General features: G+C 37.0%; 2 protein-coding genes across 2 annotated transcripts in view; both read right to left on the reverse strand.

Annotated features, from left to right (window-relative positions):
* On the reverse strand, positions 1 to 5036 carry LOC306860421 (uncharacterized protein). Its single transcript, XM_079402134.1, has 5 exons — positions 4045 to 5036; positions 2646 to 2777; positions 2356 to 2412; positions 2064 to 2216; positions 1 to 815 (listed from the first exon to the last, which is right to left on the reverse strand). The coding sequence occupies exons 1-5, from the start codon at positions 4105 to 4107 to the stop codon at positions 687 to 689; spliced, it is 534 nt and encodes a 177-aa protein (XP_079258260.1). The 5' UTR covers positions 4108 to 5036; the 3' UTR covers positions 1 to 686.
* The window catches only part of LOC306860422 (pre-mRNA-processing factor 6-like), a 23747-nt gene continuing 13129 nt past the window's right edge, over positions 5037 to 15654 (reverse strand). The window contains exons 10-21 of the mRNA XM_079402135.1: positions 15125 to 15243; positions 14809 to 15027; positions 14447 to 14569; positions 14005 to 14126; positions 13577 to 13715; positions 12488 to 12607; positions 8986 to 9162; positions 8704 to 8837; positions 6894 to 6985; positions 6693 to 6807; positions 6410 to 6536; positions 5037 to 5515 (exon numbers count right to left, since the gene is read on the reverse strand). Of these exons, the coding sequence (XP_079258261.1) occupies positions 5363 to 5515; positions 6410 to 6536; positions 6693 to 6807; positions 6894 to 6985; positions 8704 to 8837; positions 8986 to 9162; positions 12488 to 12607; positions 13577 to 13715; positions 14005 to 14126; positions 14447 to 14569; positions 14809 to 15027; positions 15125 to 15243 (1640 nt within the window). The 3' untranslated portion in view covers positions 5037 to 5362. The remainder of the gene's footprint in view (positions 5516 to 6409; positions 6537 to 6692; positions 6808 to 6893; positions 6986 to 8703; positions 8838 to 8985; positions 9163 to 12487; positions 12608 to 13576; positions 13716 to 14004; positions 14127 to 14446; positions 14570 to 14808; positions 15028 to 15124; positions 15244 to 15654) is intronic.

Consider the following 15654-nt stretch of genomic DNA (forward strand, 5'->3'; position numbering starts at 1 on the left):
GAGTCTTTTCAGAGTTTTTATGAATTTATTTTTAAATCTACCTACAGAAAACATGGACTTATAGAAGGAATCAACAAAACAAGACAAATCAGCAGCACCAAAGCAGCAAAATGATGTCTGACAGTTTCCAAAACAGCATCTATTACCATCCAATAAAACTTCAAACACAAGCACCTTCTTCAACCCAACACACATTTTAACAGATGAATTCACTGAAAAGGTAGGAGATAAGTTACTGAAACAGCTTATTTTGAGTAATCATGTCGTGAATGTACAATTATTAGCATTAGAACCATGAGAACATGAATAACGTTGTCAACTTTAAATTATGAGAGTTATAGTTTTGGCTCAATGTGCAGCACCAGATGTGAGTGTCCATGTATATATGTGCATGTAACTGTTTAACATGAATAGACCTTTAAACTTGCTATACATAAATCATATAGTGCTATCAAATACAAGATACACAAACAGAAGTAGAAACGTATAACCATAAAGTGTCTTATGTGATAGACACAATCTCAGCTTATTATTTCACCAAAGGAGTATTATACAAAACACTTGGTGTTTCTTTTTTTATTAAAAAGTGAAAGTGAACAAATAAGGATAAAGGGAAAGTTATTGTGCATATTGTTTTAAATAATAATGTGTGGTGGAGCTGAACTGAGACCTGTGTATGCTGTAATTTAAGAAGCGGTCACACTCAGCAGCCTCTGCCAGCAGTTTATAAGCATGCCCATCATTTTCATTCTCCGCCGCTGTCTTCCTTTTCGTTTCTTCCCTGGTTTGCAAGATGCTTTTTTCCGTCTACTTGCCTGCAAAATAATACATATTTCTACATCATGCTAAATCCTCTATTTCAGATTGTTATAATTCAGATTAACTTTATTTTAGTGCCGTCAAACAATTAATCGCATCCAAAATAAAAGCTTTTCTTTACTCAATATATGTGTGCACTGTGTATATTTATTATGTATATATAAATACAAACACATGCATGTATATATTTAAGAAAAATGTGTTGTTTATATATTAAATATATTTATATAAATATATAAATGCATATACATGTAAATATTTCAAAATAAATACTGTGTGTGTATATTTATTTATACATAATAAATAAACACAGTGCACACATATATTGAGTAAACAAAAGCTTTTATTTTGGATGCGATTAATCGTTTGACGGCACTATTTTATTTTCATTATTTAATCAATTAAAAAAAACAAACAAAAATATTTATTGAAATTCCTAAAAAAAAAAAAAAAAGATAAAACTTCTAGATAATTGTACCCTCTGTTTATTTCAGGTTATGATTAGTCAGATTAACTTTATTTTGATTAAATAAATAAATAAATTTCTAAACCACGTCATCCTCTTTTTACATCAGATTATAATTATTCAGATATTATTCAGATAACGTTATTTTGATTATTCAATCAATTAACAAATAGATTTGGATAATTCAATCACAAATAAATAAACAAATGCATTTCTGGATCATGCTATCCTATTTATATTTGAGATCATAATTATTTAGCATATGTTTATTTTGATTATTTAATAAACAAAGAAACAAATAAATCCATTTCAAGATCATGTAATCCTCTGTTTATTTCAGATTATAATCTTTATTTTGTAATTATAAACTTTATTTTGATTATTCAATCAACAAACAAACAAACAAACAAAAAAACAATAAATAAATACATGTTTGATTATTCAATCAACAAATAAATAAATTAACATTTCTTTATAGTCATACTCAATTTTTTTTCAGTTTCAGATTATAATATTTCACATTAAATTTATCTTGAATGTGTAATAAATTTCTAAATCATGTCATTCTTTGCTTATTTCAGATTCTAATTATTCAGATTAACTTTAATAAATAAATACAGTTAATAATATAGTTATTCAAAACACCTTTATTTAGACAGACAAACAAACAAGTAAAGTTCTAGATCCTTTTATCCTGTTCATTTCAGTTTATAATTATTGAGATGAACTTTGTTTTGATTGTTCAGTCAACAAACAGACAGACAGATCAATATTTTACCAGTCTCTCTGGTTTGCGGCAGTTTCTCGTGATGAGCAGCTCCATTTGTTCCACCACCTTTGTCATGCGATCTGCATGCGGGAGTCTCTGCCGGTCACTCAAGCAGCTGAAGATTTGGGTCATATTATAAATATATCGCAGGATCCGGTGAACCTACCAGCAAAACACACTGTATCGATGATCAAGACACTACCAAACAGAAAGAAGCTCAGTGGCAACTGTCTCTGAAAACTTTAAAGACCAAACGCTGTGTTAAGGAAACATACATGTAGCCATGTACAGGTGGCTGTACCTTCTCAGACGGACAGTGGTCCTTTTCTTTAGATAAGTCAAATGAACCAGTCAGATTCTGGCAGAGACAGAAACAAAACACTCAGTACATCTTCTGCACATCACCAGAAGAGGGCAGCTAGTGACCATAGGCACATAATCTTACTACGCCCTGACTACTTACTTTAAATCGCACGCAAATGCTTATATAACGTGTTAGATGATCAAACAGCGACAGCAGGTCAGATTTACTAGACGTTGACTGCATAGTCTGTTTGAGCAGCTGAAATGAGGTGATCAGATGACACTCACCAGGTTTTGGAGCTCAACCAGGATAAGAGCCCTGTAGGTGCTGATGATTGCAGAATAATCACAGGCGCGTTTACTGTGGGCCGCTGCGAGCAGCAGCATTACAGTCACACAGACAGCAGGCCTGTTCACACACTGCACACAACACACACATCTGCATCAACAACACTGCACTTTACATTTGCATTTAACATTTCTACATGCCATCTCATCCTTATTCTATACGTCATGTACACACACACACTCTCTCTCTCACACACACACACACACACGTTGGTTTTTGTGGTTTATGGGGACTCTCCATAGGCGTAATGGTTTTTATACTGAACAAACTGTGTGTGCTATTGCCTTACACCAACCCTACACCTAAACTTAGCCTCACAGGAGACTTTGTGCATTTTTTGATTAAAAAAAAAAACACCATTTAGTATGTTTTTTAAGCCTTTTGAATTACGGGGACATAGGCAGTGTCCTCATAAACCACCTTCATATTGTAATACCTCTGTCATACCCATGTCATTATACAAATTTGTGTCCTCATAAACCACATAAACATGCACACACACACACACACTTACAATTGAGGAAAATAGGAATGAATATATATATATATATATATATATATATATATATATATATATGTATGTGTGTATATATATATATATATATATATATATATATATATATATATATAATAGATGTACAGTTTTGGGTATTTTATACAGACTTGTCAACTACAACTCAAAGTGCATTTGCTATATGGCTGCTATAAAGTCCCATGACAGGATAAAACATGTCATTACACACACGTAGGCCTACAACTACAATAAAATATATTATTATATAGGCTCTATTACTGTTGTATTATTATATTATGTTATATCATATATTATATCATATAATTCTGATACATAGTAAATAAATCAATCCCACAAGCCTCTATTATTATTATTGTCTTATTGTCTTATTGTGATCACAGAATAATAAACATGCTTAATTTGTGACAAGAGGGAAAGCCAGAGTCACATTTTGAATAAAAAACTGACTAAATATAATAGATTATATAGTTATATAGATCATATAATAGCATCGAGGCTTTAACCCAAACAAAGTAGTAGTTTAAAATGCAAAAAAAAAAAAAAATGCACATAGCCTATTATCATTCCTAAGCATGTATAAAAGTAAAAACAACACACTTTTTAAATTTTTTTTTTTATAAAATCATGCAGTTTGTGTCACTCAGTTACCAAAATGCACGTGCTCGCATATCTGGTCAAATTCCTGGTTAATTTACAGTTTGATAACTACACTTTCCTCTGTTTGTAATGTAGTTCAAGCGTTTATCTGATCGCAGACGCAGAAGAGAAGCAGGATAGTGCGCAGTGATGCACTGGGATCTTACCATTGACCATGGGATGATGAGGGACTCTGGCGCGCACCAGTCAAGGCTTGGAAAGGTGGACATGGTCCAGCGGCGTCCAACGCCTGTTACATGTTTCTCACAGAAAACTTCAACAACGGTCCGAGCGAAAGAAACCCCCCAACAGCCTTAAATACGCGTTTTAGGTCTAGTTCGAGCTGGTGCTCCCGAGAGAGGCGCGTCCATTCCAGCCCTGGCGAGAGAAGTGCGGCGAGGCGTCTCAGGCGTCATGGGCTGCTGCTGGCATCGCGCTTTGGATTTCACCAGATCTCTAGTCTGATCAAGTCGAGAAAACTTCCGCGATCAATCAACTTTGCACTTTGTTTCGGTTTCGGCGGGAGATCACTTTCTAAAACTGGTGCACTGAAGGGTCCGCTGCTCTGATTCTTCACCGGACACGGCTGTGATTAGGAAATGCCTCTTTAATTTCACTGATTTATATGTGGACGGAAAAATCCTTTAATCTTTTATTGTGTCCAGACATTTGTATCAGGTTTCAACGTGTGGAGTAGTTCAATGTGGCCGTGTGGTTTGCGTCCAGCTGATTAAATCCCGCATGCTTCACACTTGACTTTAAGGAAATTCCAGTGAGGCAGAAAAACAATTGTGTTTAAATGCAAGCTTAATTTGAGTCAGGGTCATCCCAGGCCCTCTACAGCAGGTCCACTCTTAATCTCCTTTTTCTGAATTTACACATATCATCAGCTCAGATATCTAAAATTTGACATCAGTTTGTTTCTTCATCAGAACAGATTTGGAGGAATGCAGCATTGCATCACTTGCTCACCAATGCATCCTCTGCAGTGAATGGGTGCCGTAAAAGCTTTAGAAAGAAATTGTTAGAGACAGAGGTTAGAAATAGATTATTTAAAAAGGAAAACATAAATTAGCAGAATTATAGAATGCTGGATTTATCAAGCCAACATAAAACTAGGACGACTGAGAAATACCAAAATCACCAGCACAGGAGCACTGACATCTGAAACAGACTGGACTTCATTTATTTTCTGATAAGCAGCACATTTATACATTTGCATAACGAGAAGCAGAGTAAGAGGGTGTCAGATATTAATATTCAAAATGGACTCATATCTCTGGGTGGGACTAGACTTTACAACACCCTGAAAATAACAGCATGTGTAATGAAAACAGCCCTGAATCATCACAGTTCCAGAGGGGCAAACACTAAAAGTGGAAAAAACGGCTGTAGAAAAACAAAAAACACAAAACCAAATCTTGTCCACAGATTCTCTAAAAACAACTTTTGCTGAATCGAACATGCTCAGGTGCGTCCCACAGTTCAGAAAGTGTTTTTGATCTTTGAAGCCACGAGGAGCAGGATTTCTCCGATGTTCTTCTGCCAGTTGAGAACGTGTTTGGATTCAGCGCACCACAGCTCCCCGTGCCGCGGCTCCGCGTTCTCACAGCGCTTCTTCACCTCATGCTGCTGCTCCTGAGGGACAGAACAACACCAGAGTAAGGAGATGAGATTCACCAAGGATGGAAAACAGCAAGCAGGACATCCTTCAAAATATCTCCTTTTGTCTTTCACAAAATAAATTCATTGAAATGACATTTTTAGTTTTGTGTTTGTGTGCGTGTGTGAATAAAGGCCTCCTGTAGCGAATCCATGCGTATTTAAGATAATTATCCATATTTTAAATGTAATAAACACGTCTCTTTCACTTCATCTAACGGTCATAAGCAGAAGTCGTTCTGGAGGATGACGTAGGACGTCGGCGCTGTGTGATTAGTGACGAACGCGGAGAGAGAACAAAACGCCATTAATTAGAAGCACAAAAAGAGGATTTGTAAAGAAAAATGACGAAGGATTTTGATATAAGCCAAGAGGAGACTGGTTTTCCTTTGCTCCTATAAACAAACTCGTGAGACCAGCATATCTCACCGGCGCGCGTGACGCTTGCGTTCTACGTCAACCACCGTTCGGTGTACGACAGTCAGCGGAAGTGAAAGAAAAGTGTTTATTACGTTTGAAATATGGATATTTTTCTTACAAAAACGCATGGATTCGCTACAGGAGGCCTTTGTGTGAGGCACGTTTTATTATGGATGTGCACACTTTATTTCACGTGTTTTGGACAGTTAAAAAGAAACACCCAGCCACTGCAATGATAACACTCATAAGAGCCGGGACAATTTTTAATATAACTCCAATTGGATTCGTCTGAAAGAAGAAAGTCATATACACCTAGAATGCCTCGAGGGTAAGTAAAACAAAGGCTAATTTTCATTTTTGGGTGAACTAATCCTTTAAGTGTCCGCCTAAACTAGTCAACTTATTTTTGCAAAACAACAGCAAGATCTGAGATGATGTAAAACTTCTTACTTCTGTGCCGTGCTGAAGCTCAAACTTGTAGAAGAATGCCCAGGTGTCGCCCAAGTCTGGCTCAATCTTTACCGTCCGCAGAAACCACTCTCGCGCCTTTGTTATCTTCCTCTCGCTCCAAAACAATCTGCAGGACACACAAACATAGATATGCTATAAATGTAACTCAACAGTTCAGACTGTTCTTGCCAAAGTAAAAAAAAAAAAAAGGGAGGAATGTGGGTGGGTAAACTGGAATTTAGAGTAGGGAGAAGTTTGGCAAGAGCCCGGTCAGGAGTCTTACTTGGCAACTGCCAGAAGTACATGAGGATCATGCTCACACTTCTTCAGAGCATCAACACTCTTGGTCTTGCGCTGAGGTCTGGCCTCCAAGAACACGGCTTCAGCCCACAGGATGCCTAACAGGAAGAAGTGAGTGTTTAGGTGTGAAAATGTGCAGAGGCTCCTGACGGATCTGTTCAGGTTTGAAGAAAGTGTTGCTTACCAGAGTTAGGACACTCCTGAAGGGCTTTGGCCATGAGCGTGTTGGAGATGTTTTTCAACCCCGCTCTGTATTCAAGTCGAACAGACTCCAGCCTGCCAGAGAAATTGAGATTATTGCATATAAAGTTACATGTTGTTTTGGTGAGATTTTCGAGAACCTGTCGAGTAATTAATTAATGTAACCTTCAACACAATGTAGTTTTGTCATTAAGTCTTGGATGGATCCAAGTTCATGCCGAGCTGTCAATCAGACAGCACCCAGAGGTGAATTTACACGTGCTACTGTGATGAGGGCTGGGCTCATGACTTTCTAGTGACCCTGAAGACATTCATTAGCTGGTTCAGGCAAGTTTATGAGAGGTTGGGGCCAAAATCTGCTGGAAAGGGTTCACCCAGGAACAAATTTCGTTACCCTACACTTAAACCCAGCTTAAGTGATTTGCTGAAATGGTATTTATTACTAATTAGCTGCTAGGAAGCTGGCAAATGGAAAAAGCATTGCTCATGAATATTAATTAGGTTGAGTGTTTCTGGAATATACTATGGCAACGTCAACACAACCTAATTAATATTCATTAGCTAAGCCACTGTCATAGTAGAATTTATCATTGTCACTTACATATTAATTTTCTCATAATGAAACCATTCGTTACATTTTAGTATAGGCTTTGCACCGAAGTACATCTGACCAGTGTCATGTTAATATTCATATACTATTAGGGATGTAACCATATCAAAATATCAGGATACATATGAAGTCCACGATATGATATGTATTGTGATTAGTGCGGTCAAACAATTAACCACGATTAATTGCATCCAAAATAAAAGTTTGTTTACACAATATATGTGTGTGTACTTCTTTATTATGTATTATATAAATACACACACATACAGCATATATTTTGAAAATATGTACATGTATATTTATATTCATCTAAATTATATCATATATAAATATATTTAATATATAAACGTAACATTTTTCTTAAACGCATACATACACACACACACACACACATATATGCATGTGTGTGTATTTATATATACATAAATATACAGTACACACACATTATATAAACAAACGTATTTTGGATGCGATTAATCTTGATTAATTATTTGACAGCACTAAATTGAGCTCCAACCCATGTTCTTCACTAAGAAAACTTAAGTCAGAAAAAGTCAGTGAATTGAAGGGGACTCAACCGCCTTTTTATTTGTGAGGTACTGTCTCAGTCTAAATTACATTCACACTTCAGAAACCACAAGCGGATCGCCTGAACGAAGTGTGCGCTCTGCTTTGAAACGCGCCGCAAAAACAGATTTGATGAAGGGATTAAGCCATATTGTGCTTTCGGTTTTAGTTCGTTTGACAGATACTGTGCCAAAGCATAATGCCAAAAAACACAATTTCAAAGACCCTTTATGTCAGAATAAGAAGTTGAAATATATTTTAAAAACTACACTTTTGGACCTATTGTTTCATATCGTAATGTGACCACGATAATATCGAGACAGTTTCACGATATGGATATCATTACATCCATACTATTATTGTATTTATTAATATTGTGAATTGGCTTTTAATTTTATATTTTCAGTTTTAATTTTAGCTTAGGTTTTTAGTAATTTCATTACATGCTTTTATTAGCTTTTGTAATGTAGCATTATTTAATTGCAGTTAGTTTGAGTGCTTAGTTGCTGAGAGAGCTGCTGATTTCATAATAAATATTATGAATGAAACGTATTACAGCTAAATAGCTTTAGTCTTGGTTAGGAACAGCAACACTGAATTTGGCATGATTTCTTACCAAATCTCAGGAGTTTGTGGATTCTTGAGGCGAGCTTTCTCTAAGATGGCTCGAGCGCGCGTGAGCTGCCCGACTCTCTCTTCCAGCCGAGACAGAAGGAGCCATAATGACATGGAATGAGGGCACTTCTTCAGCTGAACGGACACAGCAGAGAGGAGACATTAGAGAAACACTATTACCATGCATTCCCACTGACAAGCGTTTGTTCCTAATATTATACAGAATTAGGTTCTGCATTTTTAAATTATAGTAAGGCATCTTCTCTAGAGCCCATAAACATACTCCCTGGTTGTAGGCCTCTCGTGCTTTATCGATATTCTCTGACTGCTCCTCGATCTGTCCTCTCATCATCCAAAGCTTGGGGAAATCCTCATAGTGCCTCAGGGCCTCCGTACACAGCTCATGTGCCGCATCAATATTCCCCAGCACCCACTCCAGCCTCACCGACTTCATAAACACCTGCGAACGGCACACAGAAAATAGTTATGCCAACTCATTTAAAGCTTTTAACAGCCTTTAAAGCCTCTTGAACATGATTAAGGATGTGTAAAATGCAAAAAGGTGTCCTCAAGTGCAAACAAACAGCCAGGGAGATTTTGATAATCCCTTTCCCGTATGAAGCTCACGTGGCTAGTTTCCATAGATGCAGGAAAAACACAATTGTGTGCATTTCTTTTGATAACATTATCACTTACGAGGAATCTTGCCAAGTGCTTGAGGTACATTTGATCCTGTGATATTTGTCTAGATGCTGACACTCTTTTCTGGAGCCAAGAGTTAAACAAGTCCAGGCAAGAGGCCATTCTAACACCTTCCATCTGCACCATTTACTCCCAAAAATCCCACGCTCTTTTAAAGCATAAAGAGCAAGCAAATCTGCTGTGAGGAGGTAACCATCCACTTCCATACCTCATTTGACACGATCCTGACTACAATTCTGTGCCAACATTTGAGCAAAATTCACCACCTTGAATCCATAAATGTTCATAAAACAGTTTTTGCAGTCAACCTTTGGTGCAGGAGGCAGGTGCATCGGTCTCAATGACAGGCAGATAGGTTCATTCTCTGATGCAACGTCAGGTTTTTTAAGGACAAGTTAAAGTCACATCTCACTGCTTAACTTTATACGCAGAGTCTAAAACAGCTTTTGGTTTCTTTATGGCAGAGTGGGGTAAAATAACCTTAAATGCATATGATAATAGATTTAGAAATCATATACAACAGTTGTTTTTTTTAACAAAAACACGTAAATTTTCATGAAGGGTTGAATGTATTTAATGTCAAAGCAAATTATATGATTACTATTATATATAATGATTATTTCTAAATGTATATAAATTACATAAATATCAGTGATTGCTTTTAAAAATGTAAACTTATTTTATCAAGTTTCAAGGGGAACGTTTCTCATTTAGTTTAACTTGTATTAAAGGAACTAAAACTGAAGTAAAAACTAATAATATAATATGGACTTAAAGTACTATAACTCTAAAATAAAAACAAAATATAAAAATGAATTCAACGCATTTCACTTCAAAAGAGTATTAAATTATGCGTTTTGTAATTATTTTAATACATTCATTACAAAATTATAGACTATTAAAATATACATTTATAAAATGTAGCAGTATCTTAATTATACTATTATTACCTCATGAATTATTCATTTAAGCATCTTATTAAAACAGTAGTTGTGTGGAAAAGTGTGATGCTTTGGGGTAAACGGAGTCAGCGGTTTAAGATGAAAAATAATCTCTTTCAAAAACAGTTACACAGCGTTTCTGAATATTAAACCTTTTTCCTTAATGGTCTAATATAATGATGTTTTGCAGAGCAACCGGAGTGCGCTTAAGCGAAAAAAACCCCTGAAATTAAAATGAGTCGCATTCAGCGATTATACAACTTAACCCTTGATATGACATGGCACCTAATGTGGTCCAATTCATCAGTGGGCCACTTTTTAGATGAAATATTATTAGGATTATTAGTTCAACCTCATCTTGCATAGCCTAGTTTTCATGCACAAACCTGATATGCAGGGATTGAAATTAACTTTTTCACTCACCAGCCAATTTTTTTTTAACGTTACCCACCATTCATAACTTCTACTAACCAAAAGAGAAAAAAAAGGGAAATAAACCAACAGCTTGAGGCTCTCTACACTGCACGTGACAAAGCGACTGTTGCAAATCATTTTGTGTCAGTAGGGGTGTGCGATATTGACAAAAAAAGAGAAAGAAAAATCTCAGTATTTTCTGGTATTACATCGATAAAGATAATTAGACAATATTTTGCTGAGTGTGTTATTGTGCTGATATCTTAAGGACTACTGTGGACAGCTGACTCCTAAAGTTTTTGATATTCTTGAGTCAAATTCTTACATTTAATCAGTCAATTATATTAATAATACATTTAGGCTGTTACTAAACAAATTAAATCAGTATCAAGAAAATTCATTGATACTGACATGGAATGCTTCATCCTGCAGTTACAAATGCATAAATAATGTTTTGATATTTTAAACATGAAATGTTGAATACTACGGAGCCCCTAAAGGGACATTGGCAAAAAAATAAAAAATTAAGACTTTCGCGTGCACACGAGAAACTATCGCGTGCGCGCGAGAAACGTTCGCGTGCTCACGAGAAACTATTGCGTGCGCACGAGAAACGTTCGCGTGCTCACGAGAAACTATTGCGTGCGCACGAGAAAGTATAGTTTCTCCTGAGCACGCGATAGTTTCTCGTGAGCACGCGATAGTTTCTCGCGCGCACGAGAAAGTCTTCATTTTTTGCCAATGTCCCTTTAGGGGCTCAGTAGAATACCGATATTTGAAATTATTTTAAAAATGAAAAGATACTTTAAATGAAATTAAAACCGCAGTCGTTGCGATTGAACCGAATCATTTAAAGGGTTGATTCATTCAGGAACAAAACACCATCATGTTGCTCAGAGACCTGAATCAGTGCTGTGGCTGTGTTTGGAATGTTTTTTTATCGGCGAAATAGAGCAAAACAGCCAATATGGTGTCTAAAATGTAAGTCTCATGATATTAACTTGTTTATTGAACTGTTGTAGAAAATCAATATCACATTTGCAACCTGATTTTTTAAGAAAAAACGGCACTCTTCGTGTGATATTGATTAACTATATGAATTTATATAAATATATACAATTTCTGCCCCCTTATCTTGAATTGTGTGATTATTTTGAATGAATATTAATAGACTGAATCATGCAGTGAAAGAACACACTCTAGTTAGTATAAGTTAGTCTAACCAGACTTCATCACGTCGTGTTTGCGTGCACTCTGTAGGTATGTTTTGTTTGGTTTTTGCAATATACTCGATAACGTCATGCTGTCTCATGAGTTCAGTATTTACGCTAAACCTGTGCAGACTTGGCTTGCATCAACTTCCGAGACATTAATGAGTGAACATAACTTACGAAAAGTAACCACCAAATTGGCTAGTGATTTAACAGCGTTACCCGCCACAACGCATTTGGCGGGTGTTAATTTCAAACCCTGCCGATATGCATACATGCAAAACGGGCAAAGGACTTTCACTAGCCATGCCTTCGTAAATCGTCTTCCCACTAGTGTCACATTCAACACCCTGCTGCACAAGCACTTCTACAGGGTGACTCAACCCTCATCTACTGATCTCAGGACTTATCTCTGGCAATCATAACATGCAGAACCGAAACAATGTGTTCCCGGCAGACGGGTGTCCCCAGCGTGACAGCAGCGGTTACATCTATTTGACACTCAAGGGCCGCTCACCCTGGCGGTGGGGGCGCTGCTGCGGGCTTTGGCCAGCAGCCTGCGTGCTCTCTCGTACTCGTTATTCTCTGATTCCAGCTTCACGGCAGCCAGCCAGATCTCCTCGCTGTTGGGGTTAGCCTAACACAAAGAGAAAGACAGAAAGAGGCGGAATGAGTTTTTACTGGCCATCGTCCCAGAGAAAACTTAGATACAACAAAAGCGGATTAGTTTCAGGAAATAAGTGCTGATATGCAGTTTAGAGTTCTGCTTCTTTAATTTGACGTTTTGCATTCAATTCTTGCATGTTTCTTTCAGTTATGTCAAAGTTATGACTAAGCCTGAAGTTTCTGTTGTTGTTTTTCACACCTAATTGTGAGGGAATCAAAATGAATCTGAACAGTATCTATTTATCTACATTTACATATATTTTAAATGTATAATATAAATATAAATGTATAAATATTCAATGATGATGCATTCCATTTTTCAAAAGAGACAGTAATGACTGTTATTTAAAATGTAGATATTTTGTAACAGTATAAATGTTGTTCATTTGCTATGCTTTAAATAAATGTGAATATATCCTGAATATATAAATATATCTAGAGCAGCAAATGAGCATATTTGACGCTGAAGACTGGAGTAACGATGGTCAAAACTCAGCTTTGCATCACAGAAATAAATTACATCTTCAATGATAATAAAATAGAAAGGAGTCATTTTAAATTGTAATAATATTTCACAATTTTACTGCACTTACAATATTTTTGATTAAATAAATGCAGACTTGAGCATAAGAGATTTCTTTCAAAACATTTTAAAAATCTTACCAACCCTAAACTTTTGAACAGTAATATACCGATTTACAGTCTATTGAAAAAGTGCACATAAAATAAAAAAAAGAGTGAATTATGTATGAAGTCTACCAGTATTCACAACTATGCTTCACAGGTCTTATGAGAATTACATTTGTAAATACCCAGTAAAAAGAAGTACATCTTGTGCTGTTGCTTCACCATTACAATGCTATGGGTGTTATCAATAATGATGGTTGCCACTAATAATACAGTCATGGGGCTTGAAGAGCTGACGGGGTGTGACACTCACCTGGAATGCCAAAGCCAGGATACTTCTGGCTGCAGGAACATCACCCGCTAGCCATTTCGATTTAGCACCCATTAGCCATAACACCTCTGCCTTAGGACAATGAGCCACGGCCCTCTGTAACAGAGCCTCCAATGACTCTCTGAGAGAGAGAGGGAGAGAGGGAGGGAGAGAGAGAGAGAGATTAAAATAATGTCAATAATTGTGGAATATAATGAAAGGATTAGATTATATAACAGTGTCTAAATATATGAGGGCGCCTCTAAAGGAAACTGGTTTCAGGAAGGCTTCAGTAACAGCAAGTGTAATGATCTAGAACAAATTGAAATGAGCAAGCTCAAATAGGCCTCATTGCCTTCCTGCCTCCAGCCAGTAAATGCAGACTTAAATTCTGTTCAGCTGTGTCTAGAGAGCCAGTGAGTATTTCTCACCGTGTACCGTGGTTCTTCTCAAAGTAAGCGGCCCTCAGCCAGACGCTCTTCTTGCTGGGGAAGACCTGCAGCGCATGAGCGTAGATGGCCCGCGCACACTCCAGAGCTCCATGAGCCACACACTACAACAAAACACAACCAATCAGCATTATACTTTGAAGAATGTTGAGAAACAAGCAGTTGCTGGTAGCCATTGACTTTCATAGTACAGAAAAAAAATGGCTACCAGCAACTGTCTGGTGACCATTCTTGAAAATATATATATATTTTTTTGTTTGTTTAACAGAAGCATTCATGCATTTTCATTTTTGGGTGAACTATCCCTTTAAATCTTCTGATATGAATTGGTATTATCATAATTAAATTGATTGTCTGTAATAAACAAACATGTGGTGCTGAATGAAAACAGAATGTGGGCGCGTAAAGGTGAGAGGATGTTTACACTGTCTGCGTCCTCCATCCATGTGTGTTTGCAGTCCTCCTCTTCAATGCCAATCCCAATCACAGCTCTGATCACAGCCTGACATGTGGCCACGCTGCCAGCCTTATCACACTCCTCTGCATCCTGAGACAGACATCAGCTTTGAATAAACACTTCCGGATATAACATTGGTTCTCTCATATATTTGTCAATGCAACCTAACCCTGTCCATATTGGAATCCGTCTTTGCTTGTAGGCAGTTTTTCACTTTTTGAACCAAAAGTCCTCTGCTAATAACACTCATTTTTTGAACCCATTTAAAAACAGGTATTTAGTAAAGCATGTCACGGAGCTATCTGAGCTCTTAAACATGAAATACAGACCTGAATCCATTGTTCGCGGTTGATCTCCACGCCGTTGGCCCTCAGGGAGCTGATGGCTCTGTCGATGATCTTCTCCACCATCTGTGTGTTGCCGTTGGCCTCCTCCAGCTTGGCAGCTGTGATCCAGATATGGCGGTCAGTGGGAATGTTTTCACGGGCCTTGTTCAGAACACGACGAGCATTCTCATAGGTTTCTAATCGGGCCAGAGCCAACCACAGCTATGGAGGATAAGGACAACACTGTTAGAGCAGTCTGATTTATGGGCCATAAAGAGGTTTATGAGTTCTGGCCGAGTAAGACTGTTTGTGTGTGTACCTCAACACTGGTAGGACAGCACTCGACTGCTCTGCTCAACATGATCCTTGCGTCCTCTGGCTCCTCCAGCTCAACAGCTATCTTCCACAAACGCACTGACTTTGACACATTCTCCAGAGCTGTGGAGACATGTAAATATCAGGGGGGAAAGAAGTATACAGACAGGAGTTATTTAATAATTAAACAAAAATTAGCAAGCATGACATTGCTCCTATTTGGGATTATTTGAACAATCTCTCTAAATAACAGCCCTTTTTCACCAATTTAATGAGTCAACTCAAACAATTTTTCGCATTCAGAACTAACCTGTAGGGCTGCAACTAACGATTATTTTGATAATCGATTAGTTGGCCGATTATTCTTTCGATTAATCGATTAAAAAATATTGACCAAAAAAAACACTATTCCACATTCTGCCCAATGTCCTTCAAACAAACGTGACAACTGAATGCTATGAAAACATACAGTGCTTAATTTATTAGAGCACTTATCATAATAAAGAGAAAACATATTTTAGAAATTTGTCAAAA

Source organism: Barbus barbus, assembly GCF_936440315.1.
Source record: "Barbus barbus genome assembly, chromosome: 41".
In the NCBI taxonomy this organism is placed as follows: Eukaryota; Metazoa; Chordata; class Actinopteri; order Cypriniformes; family Cyprinidae; genus Barbus; species Barbus barbus.

What these genes read in the sequence shown, in the direction of transcription:
- LOC306860421 (XM_079402134.1), bottom strand. Translation starts at nt 4,107, where the DNA reads ATGTCCACCTTTCCAAGCCTTGACTGGTGCGCGCCAGAGTCCCTCATC. An exon ending in TCATCATCCCATGGTCAATG is followed by an intron (nt 2,778 to 4,044) that starts GTAAGATCCCAG and finishes TGTTGTGTGCAG; the next exon opens with TGTGTGAACAGGCCTGCTGT. An exon ending in ACCACTGTCCGTCTGAGAAG is followed by an intron (nt 2,217 to 2,355) that starts GTACAGCCACCT and finishes TTTTGCTGGTAG; the next exon opens with GTTCACCGGATCCTGCGATA.